At 46.4% G+C, this 17,859-nt stretch overlaps 1 protein-coding gene across 2 annotated transcripts in view; it reads right to left on the bottom strand.

Moving 5' to 3' along the window:
- RAB11FIP1 (RAB11 family interacting protein 1) overlaps positions 1-17,628 on the bottom strand; it is a 32,258-nt gene extending 14,630 nt beyond the window's left edge. Inside the window, exons 1-3 of one of the 2 annotated variants that reach the window (XM_082715419.1) lie at positions 17,029-17,628; positions 2,171-2,613; positions 177-978 (exon numbers count right to left, since the gene is read on the bottom strand). In XM_082715419.1, coding sequence (XP_082571545.1) covers positions 177-978; positions 2,171-2,613; positions 17,029-17,405 — 1,622 coding nt within the window. In that variant the 5' untranslated portion in view covers positions 17,406-17,628. The remainder of the gene's footprint in view (positions 1-176; positions 979-2,170; positions 2,614-17,028) is intronic. The other variant, XM_082715418.1, reaches the window with a different exon arrangement.
- Positions 17,629-17,859: the final 231 nt, after the last annotated feature.

Raw genomic sequence — 17,859 nt, 5'->3', positions numbered from 1 at the left:
GCCCATCGCTGCAATCTGTACAGGCCAGGCCAGCCAAGGGGCTGGTAGAAATAACTCAGACCATTGAATGCTTGCCATACACAGGTACCACCCTGGATCCCCAGGCAAGGTTTGCTCCAGCAGCAGACCTTTCTGATTGCCACGAACAGCCCCGCACGAGGAGGGCTGAGACTCACCGAGGCTTGACGGCTTTGGTCTGCGGAGCCCGTGCAGAGCCCACGGGTGGTGCAGCTTCCGACTTGGGCTCTCGGTCAGCTTCCGGTTCTGTGATCTGCACTTCCTCAAAGGGATTCAGGGATTTACCCCGTTCAGAGACGACAGCCAGAGTGTCCTTCTCAGGTCTCTTCAGCAGGCCTTCGTCAGGCCCCGGCCGGTCATCCCTTGCTCGGACCTCCAGCGGGGCGCCTTCCTTCTCCTTCCCCAGGACGGTAGGCGGACTTCCGCCCTCACTGCCCTTAGCCACGTCCTTCTTTCCCGTCACCAGAGAAAGCAACGAGGACTTCTTGTTCTCCTGCTTCTTGCTCTCTTTGGTTTCTTTTGTGGCTTCTAAGCCCGCGGGAGCCACGTTCTCCCGAATATCCCCACTGCCGTGCGGCCGGTAGGATGGCAGAGACATGGTTTTCGGAGAGTCCTTGGTGGAAGACTCAGAGAACCACCGGTCGGAAGACACCGCCCCTCCATCCCCAGGCTCCTTCCAAGACCGGGGAGCCAGGTTCTCGGTGGAGGAGAACAAATGCTTCTTCCTGAAGCCCTGCGGTGACGGGGAGGAGGAGGGGGTGCTGTCCTTGGTCTCGCTCTTGGCTTCCGGCTGCTCCATGTAAACATGGTTCCCGTTGATACAGACATTAGAGCGAGAAAGGACGTCATTCTTAGACCGAAGGCCGCCAAGAAAGGAGAGTCCTTCCTTCCTGGGAAGGCTGAAATTGACCTGGTTCAGTTGCTTAGCATCTGCACTCCCTGTTCTCTTGTGAGACATGACTGTGGGGAGAAAAACAAAGATTAAAAGGAAACAAGAAGTTAAACGACCAGTTCACAATCAGAAGGGGGTGCCCATCTCTCGTGTCTGAATGCATTTCTGGTTCTCGGCATGGGGCTATGTTCCTGGCATCTAACAGGGGGAGGCCAGGTATAGTGCTAGAGATCCTATGAGGCATGGGGCAGCCCCTACAAGGAGGAATTATGTGGCCCCAGCTACCAACAGTGCGGAGCGGAGGTTGAGAGACCCTGCATTAAACCAATGAGAAGGGCAGGATCTAGCCAACCGTAAGGTTTGGTCATTGAAACTGAAGTTCAAATCCACAGTTAATTCACAGTTAAAGGAAGCAGATTCCTCAGCTTTCACTAAGGATGATTCCCATGAGGGTTTAACACATTAATAGGATCTCAATAAATACCTGATGAGGTAATAAAATGTCAGAATTACTCTGAGGTTCTATGATTTTACCCTTAATTAAAAAAAAGAAAAGAAAGAAAAGAAAAGGCCTGGGTACATTTATTCTGTTAACTCCAAAAGCTTTTTAAATCTCCATCAGTTACAGAGATAAAATGTTCTCTTTTGGGGGCGCCTGGGTGGCTCAGTGGGTTAAAGCCTCTGCCTTCGGTTTGGGTCATGATCTCAGGGTCCTGGGGTGGAGCCCTACATCAGGCTCTCTGCTCAGCAGGGAGCCTGCTTCCCCTCCTCTCTCTCTCTGCCTGCCTCTCTGCCTCCCTGTGATATGTCTGTCAAATAAATAAATAAAATCTTTTAAAAAATTCTTTAGTCTTTTTTTTAAAATTTTACTTATTTATTTGAGAGAGAGGGAGAGCACAAGCATGGGAAGCGGCAGGGGAAGAAGGAGAAGCAGGCTCCCCAGTGAGCAGGAACCCGAGGTGGGTCCCAGGACCCTGGCATCATGACCTGAGCCAAAGGCAGAGGCTTAACTGACTGAGCCACCCAGGCGCCCTGAGCCAGGCACTTTAGAAAAGGAATTATACATTCTTAGGAACCAGAGGGCTTAAAAAGAGAAGCCTTTCTGACCAAGACTAACCACCATCATGGCTGTCATCACCACCATCATCATTTCAGTAATCAAGGAACTGAATTAAAGTCCTTCTCCTTAAGATTTGCTTCTTCTGAGTGCAAAGAGACTGAGAGAGAGCGAGCCCAAGTAAGAAGGAGCAGCAAACTTACCATCCGAGGCAGAGGGGGAGTCGTCCTCATTGTCCTCATCCTCCCACCGGGACGGAAAGTCTCCAGGACGAAGCAGCACTCGGTCTGACTTTGAAGTAGGCAGGACGGACATGGACTGGGAAAGTGGCGTTTTCTGCAAATTCGACTTGGAAAACAGGGTCTTGATCTTCGATTTCTTCTTCTTGTCTTTGGAAGGAGACTCATCATCACTGTCAGCGGAGGGGGTCACACTGGGAATGATGGCCGAGGCGGTGTCCGACACGCTATCCTTATGCTTCCCCTTGATCTTGTCCTTCAGTTTCCCAAATGGATTCCGAGACTTGTCTTTCATGGAGAGGTCAAACATGCTAGCAGTCATGTTGTTTCTCATAAACTGGATGTCAACCTCAATTGCTCCTCGCTCTTTCTCCTTCTTTCCGGGTTTGGATTTCAAGGTATACCACCTAGAAGGAGAAAGGCTGAGAGGTTATCTTTGAATCAAAGAGCCTAAAACAACGTTCAGCATCCCCATTAACCGGCTTTTCTTCTCTGTTACCACCAACCTCCAAACACATTCTTGGCTCTCTTCTTTGGAATAGAGAGGGTGGGGTAGGGGAATGGGTGCAGAACTTGCAATTTCATTTTTGAGAAGACACCCACTAGGCAAAGACAGGATCTGACTCTGTACTTAATGTACAGTCACTTAAAATCTTGATTTAATAGCTATTTCTTTTTTTTTAAAAGATTTTATTTATTTATTTGACAGAGAGAGATCACAGTACACAGAGAGGCAGGCAGAGAGAGAGAGAGAGGGAAGCAGGCTCCCTGCTGAGCAGAGAGCCCGATGCGGGACTCGATCCCAGGACCCTGAGATCATGACCTGAGCCAAAGGCAGCGGCTTAACCCACTGAGCCACCCAGGCACCCCTAATAGCTATTTCTAACAATAAAATAAGTCAAACAAATATTCCATCCAGTCATTTCCTGTGACTGGTATTTTCCGCCAACAGGGTAAAAATGCAAAGATCACACACAAACAGTTAAGAAGGCAGAATGCAAATTTACACATACATCTCAGAAAGGAAAAAAAAAAAAAAAGCAAGCGTTAATAGAACAGTCCCTGCTGGGGAATAATAGAAAATATAAGACAGAGAGAATTTTTTTTCCAAAAAGAATGAACTATGCCAGTCACAAAATGACAAACATTGTGGGACACCTGGGTGGCTCCGTCGAGTAAGCATCTGCCGCCAGCTCAGGTCATGATCCCAGGCTCCTGGGATCGAGTCCTACATCAGACTCCCTGTCCAGTGGGGAGCCTGCTTCTCCCTCTGCCTGCTGCTCCCCCTGTCTGTGCTCTCTCTCTCTCCCTCTGACAAATAAATAAATAAAATCTTTAAAAACAAATGTCATTGTATGATTCTACTTAGATAAGCTATCTACAGTAGTCTGATTCAGAGTGGGAATGGTAGTTGACAGAGGCTGGGGGTAGCAGTGAATGGAGAATTAGTATTTAATGGGTATAGTTTCAGTTGGGGAGATGAAAAAGTTCCGGCCAGGGATGGTGGTGAGGGGTGGCATAACAATGTGAATGTACTTAATACCATAGAACTATACGCTAAAAAAATGATGAAAATGGTAAATTTTGTGATGTATATTTTACCACCCTAAAAAAATTAGAAACTGAAAGGAAGCATTCTTTCCTACCTTACTAATCCAAAAAAAGAATATTTCAAACATTATCAAGTATTTCAACTGGTCGTTTGCAAACTGCTTGAAGATATGGCCAATATTCCATCAGTCCAACTCTCCTGAAAGACGATGTCAGAAAAAGGAAATCTCCCTTGGGCATTTTCCTTCTGGGGAACTGCAAGAACATGAGGCTGATGAGTAGCACAACCCCTACAGAGCAGAAAAGTCTGAGTGCGTGGCCCACTGAGAGCCATCCCTAGGGTTACCGTCAGACCAAGAAACCACATTTGGATGTTCTGTGTCATGACCTACTTAAGAGCTGAGGGCCAGGGACGTTAAGGAAATGATAGGTTTCCTCAAACGAGCAGTTTCCTCTTTCACCCTCAGCCAGTCTGCTCGTAGGGCAGATCACTGCCCCACTAGCTCAGCTGATTACACACTGAAAGGTAAGGGGCAGAGTGAAGCAGACACCTAACACTTAAACAGCACCTACAGCATACCCAGTACTGTGCACGCTTAGGGACGCCCTCATCCAAGTCTCACAAGACACTGAGGCTCACAAGTGCAGTGATTTGTCCAAGGTCTTGCAGCTGGTAAAGGGCATGGGCAGATTCTGCATCAGTTCTGCCTTCCTCCAAAGCCCCTACTCTTACACCAAAATTCCTGCTTTGCACTCTCTCGACTCACCTCCCCTTTGCAACATACGAGAGGAGGGTTCAAACTTAAATTCTTTTTGAGGCAAGTTTAAGCTTCTCATTTAAGACTCCTAGCAGAAGAAAAAAAGAAGTGTTCTCGGAAGAAAGGGGGAAACCCGTCATGGCTGGCCACCCATCATAAATCGTAAGATTACATAGAAAGTCCAGTGTGCAAAGTCATCAAGAAGAACTTAGACTGGATTTTTAAAAAACACAGCCAACATCGGAGAAGATGAGGTGAGCTATGATTCTGGACCTTTAGGGGGAAATCTTTTATGGTTTTTAAAACCACAGGCCACAGCTGGAGGTAGGGGGCAGATGCAAGGTCTTTCTACACAGCATCACCCCCGTCAATCTGGTGTTTTTCCAATCTATTTTCTAAGACTTAACCTGGAAGCTATTGCATGTTTGTCATTTAGACACCAGAGAATCATTTGTATTTTCCTCTTCGGACAGTCATGTGGCTCCGTGGTCGCCCTGGTGATGAAGGGTGGCTAGCTTTTGTAAATTCGCATTGCAGACACCTGGAAAGGGGAAGTTGCTGAAAGCTGACTGTAGAGCTCAGATGACCACACTAGCCGCAGGCAGTTTCACCTCTTCACCCTGGGGAAACAGTGGGTCAGGCCGCCTCTCCAAGCTCTTCCCTGCAACTCAGTCCCTTAGCCTCCCAGGGGATGCAGAGATGACCTTCAGAGCAGGCTGCTGACAGCTCCTGGGACCAGCCTGCCTCTCCAAAAGTATCAGCGCCAGTCTGTTTGTTTTGAGTGACGCCACAACCAATTCTAGAATCCTCCCTGGGGGACCTATTATTACCTGATGCATAGGTTCGGTCCTGGGCACTAAAGTGGGATTTGTTTGGGGGAACCTCTAAAACCACTAAGAGGTGAGAACAGATGCTTCATCAACTGTTCCTAAAATTTATTTTTACAGGCAAACCTAAAACCAAATACCAGGTAGTCAAGAAGGGGCACAGGCCTATTAAAGGATGTGAAAAGCAGACTGAAGCACAGGTAAGCATCCCATGCAAATGTTCAGCACAGGTTCAGAATTTTTTAAAAATCTGTGCCGGATTTATTAAAGATGGAAAAGAAGACAGGAATTGTTTCTTCTAATAGTATTACCCTCGTCATTAAAAATTCAAACCGTTTAAGCAAGGGTTCTTTTGGCACATGCATAATTCAATAATAAATGAAAGCCATGATTCATGAATGGCTCACCCTAAGGAATCCCAAACCAGACACCTTTGTGGGTTTTGACATTCAAGCGTCAATTTGATTCTAAGTGTTTCTATTCATTTGGTTTGTTGTTGTTGTTTTTTTTGGTTTTTGATTTTTAATTTGCTTTTTTTTAGCTCACTTAATTCTATCACCTCATGGAAGTAGTTCATAAATAATGAAGTCCCAGCATAGCCACACAGTCTGTGATGGCAGAGTGGGTGTATTCCAGCATTACCATTCATGGAGGCCCAGAAAGCTGGAATTATCTCAGAAATCAGGGCTGGGTTCATTTTCCTAGTCCAAAGGGCAGAGTACAGGAAGAAAACCATCATCCCAAGGTAGTGAGTTTGTTTTTAAGCCCATATTCTGGAAAAAGTCCTGCAACCAATCAAGGAAATCAAGCGGTCCCTTCTATAATCAAATAATTATTTTAACTTATAATTAAAAACCCAGTTCTTCAAAAATCAGAAGGATCTCTGAATACACGGAAAGTGACAGAAGACTTATATATAAACTATATTTTATTTTCTTTTATTTTTTTGTTTAGATTTTATTTATTTGACAGAGAGAGAGATCACAAGTAGACAGAGTCAGGCAGAGAGAGAGAGAGGGAAGCAGGCTCCCTGCTGTGCAGAAAGCGGGATACAGGGCTCATCCCAGGACACTGAGATCATGACCTGAGCCAAAGGCAGCGACTTAATCCACTGAGCCACCCAGGCGCCCCAATATAAACTATATTTTAAAGTAATAATAGGCATAAAGTAAAAATTCAAATCATGCAAAACAGTACAGAATGAAAACTTCAATCTTCCTACCGCTCTACACCCCTCACTCAAGTGATGGTCCTGGGCATATATAGGCAAAAATGCCTATTATCCAAATAGGCTGCCCTGCTGTTTTAGAGTTTTGGGGGTTTAGGGTTGTTTTGGGGGTTTTGAGTTTTTTGGGGGGGCATCAAACACAAGACAAGCAATAGCTCAAAATATAGAAAAATTCAATTATGTCTTCTATTGCCTGGATCTGCACTGTCCAATCTCCTGGGCTTTTAGGCTTTAAAATAGTCATTTTGAGAACCACAGCCAATCTACTTGGCCAGTCTGCTTCAGAGGGCACCGTTTCTCACTGTACAGCTCAAATACAAGGAAAGCTGATCACAGGGGGCCTTCCATCGGAATGCGGCAGGGTGAGGGCAGCACAGCTCTTGCTCTTGGGAAATGGAAAGTCTCACAGCAGTACAGACTTTCGGGATTATACTCGTAAGGGACTGGCTGGTATGTGTCAAAAATAATCTTTTCTGCAGCTGAAGCAAACATGTTTTTCCTTTAAAACATTCCAGAGGGCAGACACGAACAGGGAAATGATGGCTTCGAAGATAAAGTTCAAACATTTTTACATAGCAGGCGCTGGAAATACAAAAGGGCCAGATTCTGCCCTAAAAAGCATACCATACCCTCCAGTGGGGGCAAGTGGGAACAGAGCAAGAGCCCAGGCTCACCAAACATCACCATGTGTTACACTGGGACCATTGCTGCCTTTTCGGACTTTGAAACCTGAGAAAATAATTAGACATGGGAAGATATGCTTGCTAAAGGGTATAATTTCATCCCAAATAAGGACTCGCACACAATCAGGGTCCTCAGCAAAATTAAATCCTATGTGAACCACCTACTTAGGGGCTCCAGTAAAATGAATACTGTATTACTGTATTAGACACAGGGGGTTCCGGGAAAGGGAGGGGAAGAAAGACCACTAGCTCTACACGTGACTTCAACATTTTCATGTGTGTAAATTTCAAGGGCTCCTTGTCTGTGAGTCCAGTCGGGACCCGAGGGTCAGAGGTGGGTTACCCATTTCCCTCCCCCTGCAAAATCTCTCCCTGACTTGTAGCATGAGTCACCTGCGTGGTAACCAAGCATTGTGACACAGGGGATTATGGCCTCGGGTGAGGGAAGAAGCAGGAAGAACAGAACAGCACCTGCTGTGGTGTTTGACACAAAGGACACTCTCAACCATTCTCAGGTGAAGAATTTTTTTAAAGCAATTCATTAGTTGGCTCCACCAGGGAATCAAAATAAGGCTGAAAATCACGTGGGGTTAGCAGCTGAGAACATCTAAAAGGTGTTCTGGAAAGGGGTGAGTCCAGATGGGTGAAATGTCTGGAAACTTCATTTGGTAAGCCTAGAAGCAGTGCAGAGCAAACAGGGACGGAAACATTTATGACCTATAAAACATGTGTGGTGTGTACCCTACAGAGGCTAAGTAGTTTAACAAGTTTTGTGATTGCCCCTCAGTAGCTGGTCATCATTGCCTAACTCAGAATACCTAATGACCAGGGCGCCTGGGTGGCTCAGTGGTTTAAGCCGCTGCCTTCGGCTCAGGTCATGATCTCAGGGTCCTGGGATGGAGTCCTGCATCGGGCTCTCTGCTCAGCAGGGAGCCTGCTTCCCTATCTCTCTCTCTCTCTCTGGCTGCCTCTCCGACTACTTGTGATTTCTCTCTGTCAAATTAATAAATAAAAGCTTTAAAAAAAAAATACCTAATGACCGATGGGCCAACCTTGCCTCCCCAGGTGGCCCTCTCTGCCCATTGTCAACATCTTGGAAGAATTTGTGGTCAGTCATGAGAGAGGCAAAGGGCTAATTTTTTTTTTAGCCCAATCCCTGAAACAGTCATTCGGGCAGCACTGAAAGGCTATCTGTAACCACCAAACTGAATCCTAAAAGCTGGGAAGTGCCAGGCTCCAGGACAGAGAGCAGAAAAAAGCGGGTTGAAAATGCTTTGGGTCCTTTCCATATTATTTGCTCTATGGAAATTCTCTTAGAAAGTGAGCACAACAGGTTACAGAAAATTTTTTGTGAGGGTGCCTAGACTAAGCATTTGACCCTTGATCTCTGCTCAGGTTTTGATCTCAGGGTTGTGAGATCTAGCCTCATGTTGGGCATGCTGGGCAGGGAGCCAACTTCAAAAAAAAAAAATTTTTTTTTTGTTAATTTTTTAAATGAACTCACTTTCATACTAATCTGATCTTTATAACCTTTTTATGTATCATTTTGAAGCCTTTTTTCCTATACATTTTAACAATCACTAGCTGAGACTCTTTAGGCAAGTTACTTAGCCTCTCTGTGGCTCAGGCACCTCCTCTGAAGCAGGGCTAAAAGCCCCTACCTCATCCGGATATTATGAAGATAAAACCACCTAATGTATGTCAAGCGCTGAGAACAGTGCCCGGCACTTAGTAAACATTCGCTAAGTGTTAGCTATAACCCTTACTCAGCTGTAACCAGAGCAGACGTGCAATTTTATTCATAGTGTGTTGTACATTATTGCCCTCCAGACTTCATACCTGCCACTTCTAAGGGCTGCAAGACCTTCTCTGAAGGGCACGAATACCATGGTTTACCCATTCAGAGAGTTCTCAGAAGACAATTTAAGATACTAACATTTCTGACTGGCTGTACTCCTAGTTATCCGACCTTATCCATCAAATCCAAACAACAATGGTATGCATGTGTAGGGAGGAAGAAAACACTCAGTTACAAAATCAGTCTGTATGACATCATTTCTAAAATTAAGAAGTATTTAAGAGTCTAAAAAACACCGTGATCGGTATATATTTTCTGTAACTTACAGAGAGATTTACCGACCCTCAGATACAACTCTTCAGCACGGACAAGAAATAGAGGGCTTCCAAACCCTTGTGGAGAGATGACAGGATGGCATGACTGACTGAAGTATCAGGATGAAGACCTGTGTTTTGTTTTATTTTATTTTATAAGCATTATTTTTTAAGAATTTAAAAAAATTTTTTAATTTATTTTTGCACATGGGAGAGTGCACACCCCTTGTGCGCGTGCCCCCTCGTGCTCTCTCTCAAATAAATAGAATCTTAAAAAGAAAAAGAAAAAAATCAAATAAACAGAATCTCTAAAAAAATTTAATAATTTAAATTTTAATTAATAAAATAATTTTTAAATTAGAAAAAATCAACATCTTTTTAAACATGGACGAGTACCCCTCCTATAATCATTTACTTGTCAATTTGTTTTTCTACTTGATCATATCTCAAAAAGCCACAAGTATTAATATTCTACCATCAGATCCCATATCTCACCTCTTGCTCAATGGGTCTGTCAAAGACAATCTCCTGGCAACCACGGAGTCCTTTATCACCCGCACAAAGCGACTTTACGAATGGGACAAAAATGAAGTGGCATGGTTCCCCATCTCTTGACCAGGACAAGAGAAAACAAACACATCCTAGCATAAGGGACCTATCAGTCGGCTCCCCCAGCACAGACAGATTCGCACTCCTTCAGTGAGATTTCCTGACAAGGAAGCAGAGTATCAATGATTTATCTTGCAATCAAGCTAAGACCCAAGAAGGAAAGGTGAAAAAACCCACATTTTTAAATCCTGTTTTAACAACCAAGGCTTAGTAGAAGTGCCACTGACGTACCAGGAAAACCCCACAAGACCAGTGTTACAGGGGGCAACACCCCTAAAGAAGTATCCAGGGGCCTGGCTTGCACTGCGGCCCTTCGCACAGGACACCCATTCTTCATGATCACAAGAGGTCCTTTCAGACCAGGCCTTCTGGAAGCCTTAATTGTTCTACCTAGCTTAGCCACCTCCTTTCTCATAAAAGAGTATTTAAAAAGTGAAGTGCATAGCAGCCACACCTCTAGAAAAATTTTTCTGGGATTCCTTATAAATGCCTCCCCTCTACTTCATATAAAGGCCAGCCTTCAGGAAAGGACACTTAATTACCACTGCCTTTTTTTCTCTCCACAACCACATTCCTAAATGTGTCCCTTGGGGACACCCTGGAGACTAAAATCCTTGATTTTTCTCTAACAGATTATCTATAGACTTCTCCCTGCAGGAAAGGAATTTCTCATCTCATTAGTAGTTAAAAGCAGCCCCCTTGCCAAAGGCCTGGTTAGCAGAAGGTAACCTGCTTCTTCAGTGTTAAGAAAAGGACTGGCAAACACGCCACAGCCAAAACTAAGAACCATTAAGAAGCAGAATTCTGCCTTCAACCCTCAATTGCCCCTCGTCTTTAATCCACTGGGCTGAACCTTTAATCCACTGGGCTGAAGGATTAAACCCTTCTCCACATTTTTCCAGCAAACTGCCGCGGGCCCTGTGCGAAAAATCATCACTCATTACCCCACTCACTCACACAGATGTTTTGAGCTCCTGCCCTGGGTCACACGGCAGAGCGCAGGACCAAAGTGGTTCCCGCCCAGCCAAGGGAAAAGCAGGCAAAGCCAGGCTTGGGTCTCCTGAGCCTGCCTGCTTTTGTGGATCGGGCCACAAGATCTGAATCAGGACACCTTCAGGGGAGCAGTTCTTGCTGCCAAGTCTTTTCCAAAACATATGATCTTGGCAGGGGACTGATTTTCCTCAAAGACCAATACAAGGGTCTGGGTGTTGATGTTGGAATTCAAAGGCCCTGAGGCTTAGAGATCTGCAACCCCCCCCCCCCCATCAAAGGCCACCCAAGGGGACTGCTCAGGGAGTAAGATAAGGACTGAAATGACCTCTTATCACTTTCTCCAGTAGGCAAGGGCTTCTTAATCCCTCTGGAGCTAAACCAGAGCTAGAGTCTCCAAGATTACAGAGCACGGACCACAGTTCTCTGGGATGTATGGCAACTAAAACTGTAGTATTTTAATAGGTATCTGAGATGACTGTTAAGTGGGAAAAGAGTAAGGTCAACAAATCCGTGTTGGGGTAGGTAACATTTTAATAAGCACATGTATTGCTTTTAAAGTAATTAGAACATTTCTAAGTTAATCACTAAGTTAAATGACATATCAGATACTATTTCTAAAAACTTCCGTCTGATGGTAGTTACAGAAATAGAGTCTTTATAATCAAAGGGAAGTTTAAGCAAAGTGAAAAAGGCACAAGACTCCTTTGTACACTTACCTTCCCTAATGTGCAAAACATGTAAATGGGTGATTTACTTGCCTCCAGAGTTTTATTTTTCACTTACGGGTTTGTTTTCCCTACTGTTATATATGAGTTTTTCCTTTGCTTAGTCCTGTATTCCTTGAAGCAGTGACTTCGTCAGCTATGTTAGAGCACACCAGGGAGATTTCATTAGCTATGTACACTATTACAAAACAAAGACTTGGCCTGTATTAAAACTGTAAATACTTGGAGACACACACACACCCTGGTTTCAGTGGTGCTTCCTACAGAAGACTGTGGAGTCACAGGTGTCAGGGCCCAAAGCAGTCTTTGTAATGGTGACCTCACTCCAGTATCACGGAGACTGCTGGGGAAAGAAATCGCCACCACTTCCTGGTTCATTTTCAACAGCAAACTCTCCCTACTTTATTAGTTCATTTTTATCACTTCCTCTCTCTCACCCCCACCCACACGCAACCCATCACAAATCAGGCCAACTGAACCTCCAAAATATTTCTGAAATCTAGCACCTCTCTATCTACTTCCATGGCTGTCACCCCAGTGCAGTTCACCACCATTGGTGGCCTAGATTAGTGCGACTGCCTCCCATTTGGCTGTCTGATTCCAGCTGAGGACCGCTTCAGATCCACTGTCCACCCAGTGGTCAGTGACTTTTTAAAAAATGCAGATCACAACACCCCTCAGCTTTTAATACTCAGGGACTTCCCACTGCTCTTAAATAAAGCCCTGCCCTCCTCTTCAGCCTCAATCTACACAATCTCTCCAACTTCTCAAGAGTTCCTGCCTCAGGGCCTTTGCATAGGCATCTCCCTCTCCCCCAGGTCCCCTTCCTCTCCTTTTCACCAGAAAAATCTCTTTGTTCTTAAGGTTATAAATAGCCTCAGAGAAGCTATTTGCCATCTCCTTCTTTAAGTCATGTCTTTCCCCCTCCATTCTCTTCTGACACCCTGCTCTCTTCCTCCACAGTGCTATCATAATACATTATTATTTATTTATGTGTTCATTTGTTTAATGTCTATCTTCCCCACAGGGCTCTGAGCTTCCTCAAAGTAAAGATCATGTCTGTTTGGGTCACTGTTTATACCCCAGTGCCTGGCACTTAGAGGTATTAAAAAATATTTACCAAAAACATAAGAATGAGATCTTGCCATTTGCAACAACATGGATGAACTTAAGAGGGTACAGCGCTAAGTGTAGTAAAACCGAGAAAGACAAATGCTGTATGATTTCACCTAGGTGTGGAATCTAAAAACCAAAACAAATAGTAGAAACAGACTCATCAATACAGAGAACAAAGTGGGTGGTTGCCCGGGGAGGAGGAAGTGGGGGGTGAGCACAGTGGGTAAAAGGCAGTGGGAGGTACAGGCTTCCAGGTATGGAATGAACAAGTCATGGGGATGAAAGGCACAGCACAAGGAACAGGAGGTGGTAATGTAATAGCATTGTATGTGACAGATGGCAGCTAGACTTGTGAGCACCACATAAAATCACTACGTTGTACACCTGAAACTAATATAATATTGTGTGGCAACTCTACTTCAATTAAAACAATGTACTAAAAACATAGATTTTAAAGACCAAAAAAAAAAAAAAAAAAAAAAAGGGCAGTTCAAACTTTCCCGAAGCTAACTGAATGTCTTAGAGATGAAATCATAATCAAATAATACCATGCGGGAACTTCTTGCCCATCACCAGAACAATGACTCTCGAGTCCCCTCCCTCCTCTTAGTCACTTCACTTCAGGGCTACAAGCAGGTTAGGGTTACTTCTCTCAGAGCCTGACAGAGTCTCAGTCACGGGCATCTCCAGCTTGGAGCTCTTAGCTTCCTGGGGCCCCTGAGTTGAGGAATGGTTTCCAGTAGGGCCCAATGTTATCTTTAAGGGGAATCCCAAGAAAGGAAAAACTTAATCAGTAACACTGCTCCAATTTGCCAACTTGTTACAAAAAAATCCTAAATGCACTGAGGAGCCTTGACAATACAGGCACAAACACTGACTGCTTATTATCTATCTCTCTGCTCATCTAAATCATTTCTCTGCATCCGACCCATCCAGAAAAACAACTATTGAGCCCTTATTTCTTTTTAATAACCCGGATTTCCTTTGGCAACTTACTATACTTATACTTACTATATTTACAGTTCTTCAAAATCTCTAACCTTTATTAATATCCAAATCCTTTCATATGCAACCAAATTCCCTCTTGCATCTTCAAAAGGTGTAAGAAAACGACTCTCCACCACTCACTCTGTCTTCATGGCTGAAAGACTAGGGCAGTATTAAGTTTCATGATACTAGTTACACAGTGGCCAGCCTGAATGGCTGTTTTTTAATCTGCCCCAAACAGATTATTTCCCCACATCTTGTTGCTCTTAGTGCCCCAAAGTTTTTTCCCCCCCTTAGATCAGTCTAGGATCCCAAACTACCTGAGACTAGAGAGGTGAGCAGAGAATCTCCCATGTTGGTTACCTGTTTCTGCCTCGCAGATTCATGTCTGTTTTATGAACATGAGACTTAACTGGTTCCCATTTAACCTAGGCCCAACTTTGACCCCGGGTCTTTAACAGGTAAGGATAAGTGCAAAATCAATGCATTTCAACTGCCTCTTAAAGACAGGCGCTATAAACTCCTCCCTACTTAAAGTATCCTACCTATGCCTACCTATACCATAGGTCATCCTCTGCATTTTAAAATATGTGTGTCATCACACTAAATTTGAGGTCCGCAAAATCTGAGCCCCGAAAAGCATATTCTTTTGCCTCCAAATGTATGACAGATGAGGGCTTATCAAGAGAACCAAGGCAAATTCTAGCACAGTTAGCTCTTGACGTCTTGAGTTTCTGGACCCATGACAAGAGTCATACTCTACAGCAACTCTTCTTTGCTCAAGATTAACACACATGCACGCACGCGCGCACACACACACACACGCACGCATGCACACAAACCCAGAGACCAAAATTTGAGCTTCTGTTTTGTTGCTGGTTTTTTATACCTAAGGTGGAGTCAAACCTTTAATAACTAGTTCAAATGACTTTTCTAACCCAACCAGTTTCCTTCTGGTAAACTTCCGCTTCTTGTTATATATCTTACTCTCCAAATCTCAGCTATCTCGAGCGCCCAAGGAACGTACTGGGGCAGCTGAGAGGCTTGGTTTAACTAGGTTCCCCTCGGAAAGTCCCAGGAAGCGGCAGATGGAAAGTTTACAATTTCACCTACTGCTGAGGTGGCAAAGAAGACTTCGTTTGCAATTATTAGTGGTGGGGGGGAACCCAACACATCAACTAAGCATCACTTTCCTACAGGTTGATACTGTGACTAAGTGGTAATCAGCCCATACCGTAGAGATAGGAGTAACCATCTAGGTTCAGAGTTACATTGGAGAAGAGGACAGAAATGAAGTTTCAGACCTCTGAACCCTTCCTAAAAATAGGGAACTTAAGATGATTTTTGTTTCTCACAAAGCAGTAACAGAACCTTTTGAGTCTACACACCGGCCCCAGTAATCCAGGAGCCCAGAAACATCTTATAAATATCAATTAAGCCTGGCAACAAGCTCCATGTGTAAATAGGGAAATCTGGGTGTTTAGAGACGGAGCAACCCAAAGCCTAACAGTGAGTCAGGACCACAGTGGGCACCAAACCCAGGAATCTGGAATCCTTCTCTCTGGCGGTGACACACGGTCTTTCAAGGGAATAAAATGTTCACCCGAGAAACAGACGGCAGAGACAGATGATAATATCCGCGCATCTTGGGACAGAATAAGACAACGGATGGCCAAATGGCGCCCAGTTGAAGCTGGAAAGGAAGCCAACCCAAGGCCCCAAATGTCAGTCAAATGGAAAATCAGCATTGCTTCAGCGCCTCCTCAGCAAAGGCACTGCTCACCTTATGGCTTGTAAGTTAATGCCAAGAGATACCCTATCCATCCTCACCTCAAGGCTCTCTATTTTTATCTGATTTGAATTCAGAAATGCCTATTCATCTTGGGCCAGATAAGTGAATCAGGTATTCCATTTGCAAGCACGCAAGCTGAAATTGGAACCACGAGGCAGAAAAGGGAGTCTGGTAACATCAAACCCTCTGGCTTTTTCCGTCCCCTCCACCAGGGAAAGTTAAAATACCATTTATATCTAAAACACCCAATGTGAATTCATGTGCTTCACAAGCTGTAGGAGTTGTGGTAATATGACTGATTTGCATATGTAAGGTCCAGCAAAGTAACCAATTATGCCAAGGAGGCCAGTTTTTGATACAGTACGTGAGCACAATCAAATGTTCCATAATCAAACGCTCCATGGCAAACACCTGCGAAAGAGAACAAATAAATGGGTGATACCTTGAAGTGAACTGGGTGGTGCCCAGCTTTCCCTGTGGGAGTGAGATACCCTAGCACACTACTCTAGACTGAAAAGCTACAGGTGAGCAGCCATCCTTTCAGAATAGGACCAGAGGGAATCCGACAAAGGCAGAGAAGAAACAATGTCTACCTCCCACTGTAGCTGGGCCAAGGGCAGACACAGGCTCTGCCCAGCACTGGGAAATCCTTACTACCTTGGGGCTCAGGGGAAACAGTTTTAAAAATTTTCAGTGTGAAAGTGAAGACCAAGCTGTTCTAGAGGTTTTGGGGCCCGGGGTGGGGTGGGGGAAAAAAGGGGAAGAGGGAGAGGCAGATTCTCTTCACTAACCACGTAGGCAGTAGTTGAGGTGGGGGTGAAGATTCTACATCTCTGGGTGGCCTCCACCCCGCATTGTAATGCCCCAGGTCTGTCCCTGGGTGAGCCTCTAAGGCCACAGTGTCAGTGGGGTTCACCCTCCACCTTGATCCTCCCTGCTCCCGGACCCAGCCATTCCCAGCTCAGTGTCTAGGACAGTGAAATACCCAGGAGGCTTTCCACATAAGCCAATGAGTGTTTCAAACATCCACACTACCCACACTAGGAAGAAGAATTCGTCAGCCCACATGTATTTCCAATTCATCGAAAATTCATAAAGTGCTTACTAAGTTCCGGGCGCTGAGCGACGTCCCTACAGATTCAAAAACACCCCAGGTACTCCCCCACCTCCACCCTCGGCGCCGGCTTCAAAGAGCCCACGCGCTGGGAGAGCTGGGGCGGGACAACCCAAGGAGAAGTTGAACCTCCGTGAGACTATGATTATCGTCCACGGGGATCCCTGACCAAAGGCCTCTCTCCGTCCGTCCCCTTGGGACACAGCGGCGCGGTGACTGCCGCACTCGCTCTAAAAGAATCTCGGCGCCCAGCCTCACGTTCCCCGCCCCGCACTGCCCCGCTCCCCGGCCCGCCGCCCCCGGTCCTCTCCCCCGGCCCGCACTCACTGGGTTTTCCTGCGTCCCTGGTCCCGGTGCAGCTCCCGCAGGTCCACCTCGGCCCGGCCCAGGAACTTGTCGAGGCCGAGCAGCGCGCGGTGCAACACGGTGAGCTGCAGGGTGGCGGCGGCCGCGGGCGCGGCCCCGGCGGACAGCAGCGGCGGCAGTTCGAAGGTGGCCTCCTCCCGCCACACTGGCGCGCCCAGGCTGCGCTCCGACACCGAGGTGGCGTACTTCTCCTTGCCCACCTGGATCACCGCGTACGCGTCGCTCGTGCCCCCGGGGCCCTTGGCCCGCAGGCCCCGCGCCTGCAGCACCGTCACCTGCACATGCGTTGGGGACCACACGGACCCCGGCCCCCGGCCCGCCGAGGCCGCCAGGGACATGGTGACGGCGCCGCAGTGGGCTACAACACGAAAACGCTACCGCCGCGATCCGCGGCCTCTGCGGCCCGCCCCTCGGCCCCAGCCTCTTTAAGGCTTCCGGCCACGCCCCCGCCAGGGCCCGCCTCTCCCCACCCGCGCCGCCGCGCCGGCCCCGCCCACCCCACCTGCCTGAGCCGCGCGGGCCTCTGCGGCTCAGGCTGGCGAGCATCGGGGCGCCCGAGGCAGGCGCGGCCGGGCGGGGCGGGGCTTGGAGAATTCCGGTACGAGGGGTGTTGGTTAAGGGATGGGGTCCCCAACTGCCAAAGGTCGTACGGCCCAACCGGAACTGACCGGGGCACTGCCTGGGGAGTCAGACCTCATTCCCAGTCCCGCACCGCCAACCGGCCGGTGTGTGAGCTGGCACAGATTACTTAACATCTTTTGGTCTCGGTTCCTTCACCCATAAAATGAGATA

Source organism: Mustela nivalis (assembly GCF_964662115.1).
Source record: "Mustela nivalis genome assembly, chromosome: 20".
NCBI lineage: Eukaryota > Metazoa > Chordata > Mammalia > Carnivora > Mustelidae > Mustela > Mustela nivalis.
Note: the sequence above shows the minus strand (reverse complement) of the source record. Positions and strands in the feature narration are given on the sequence as shown.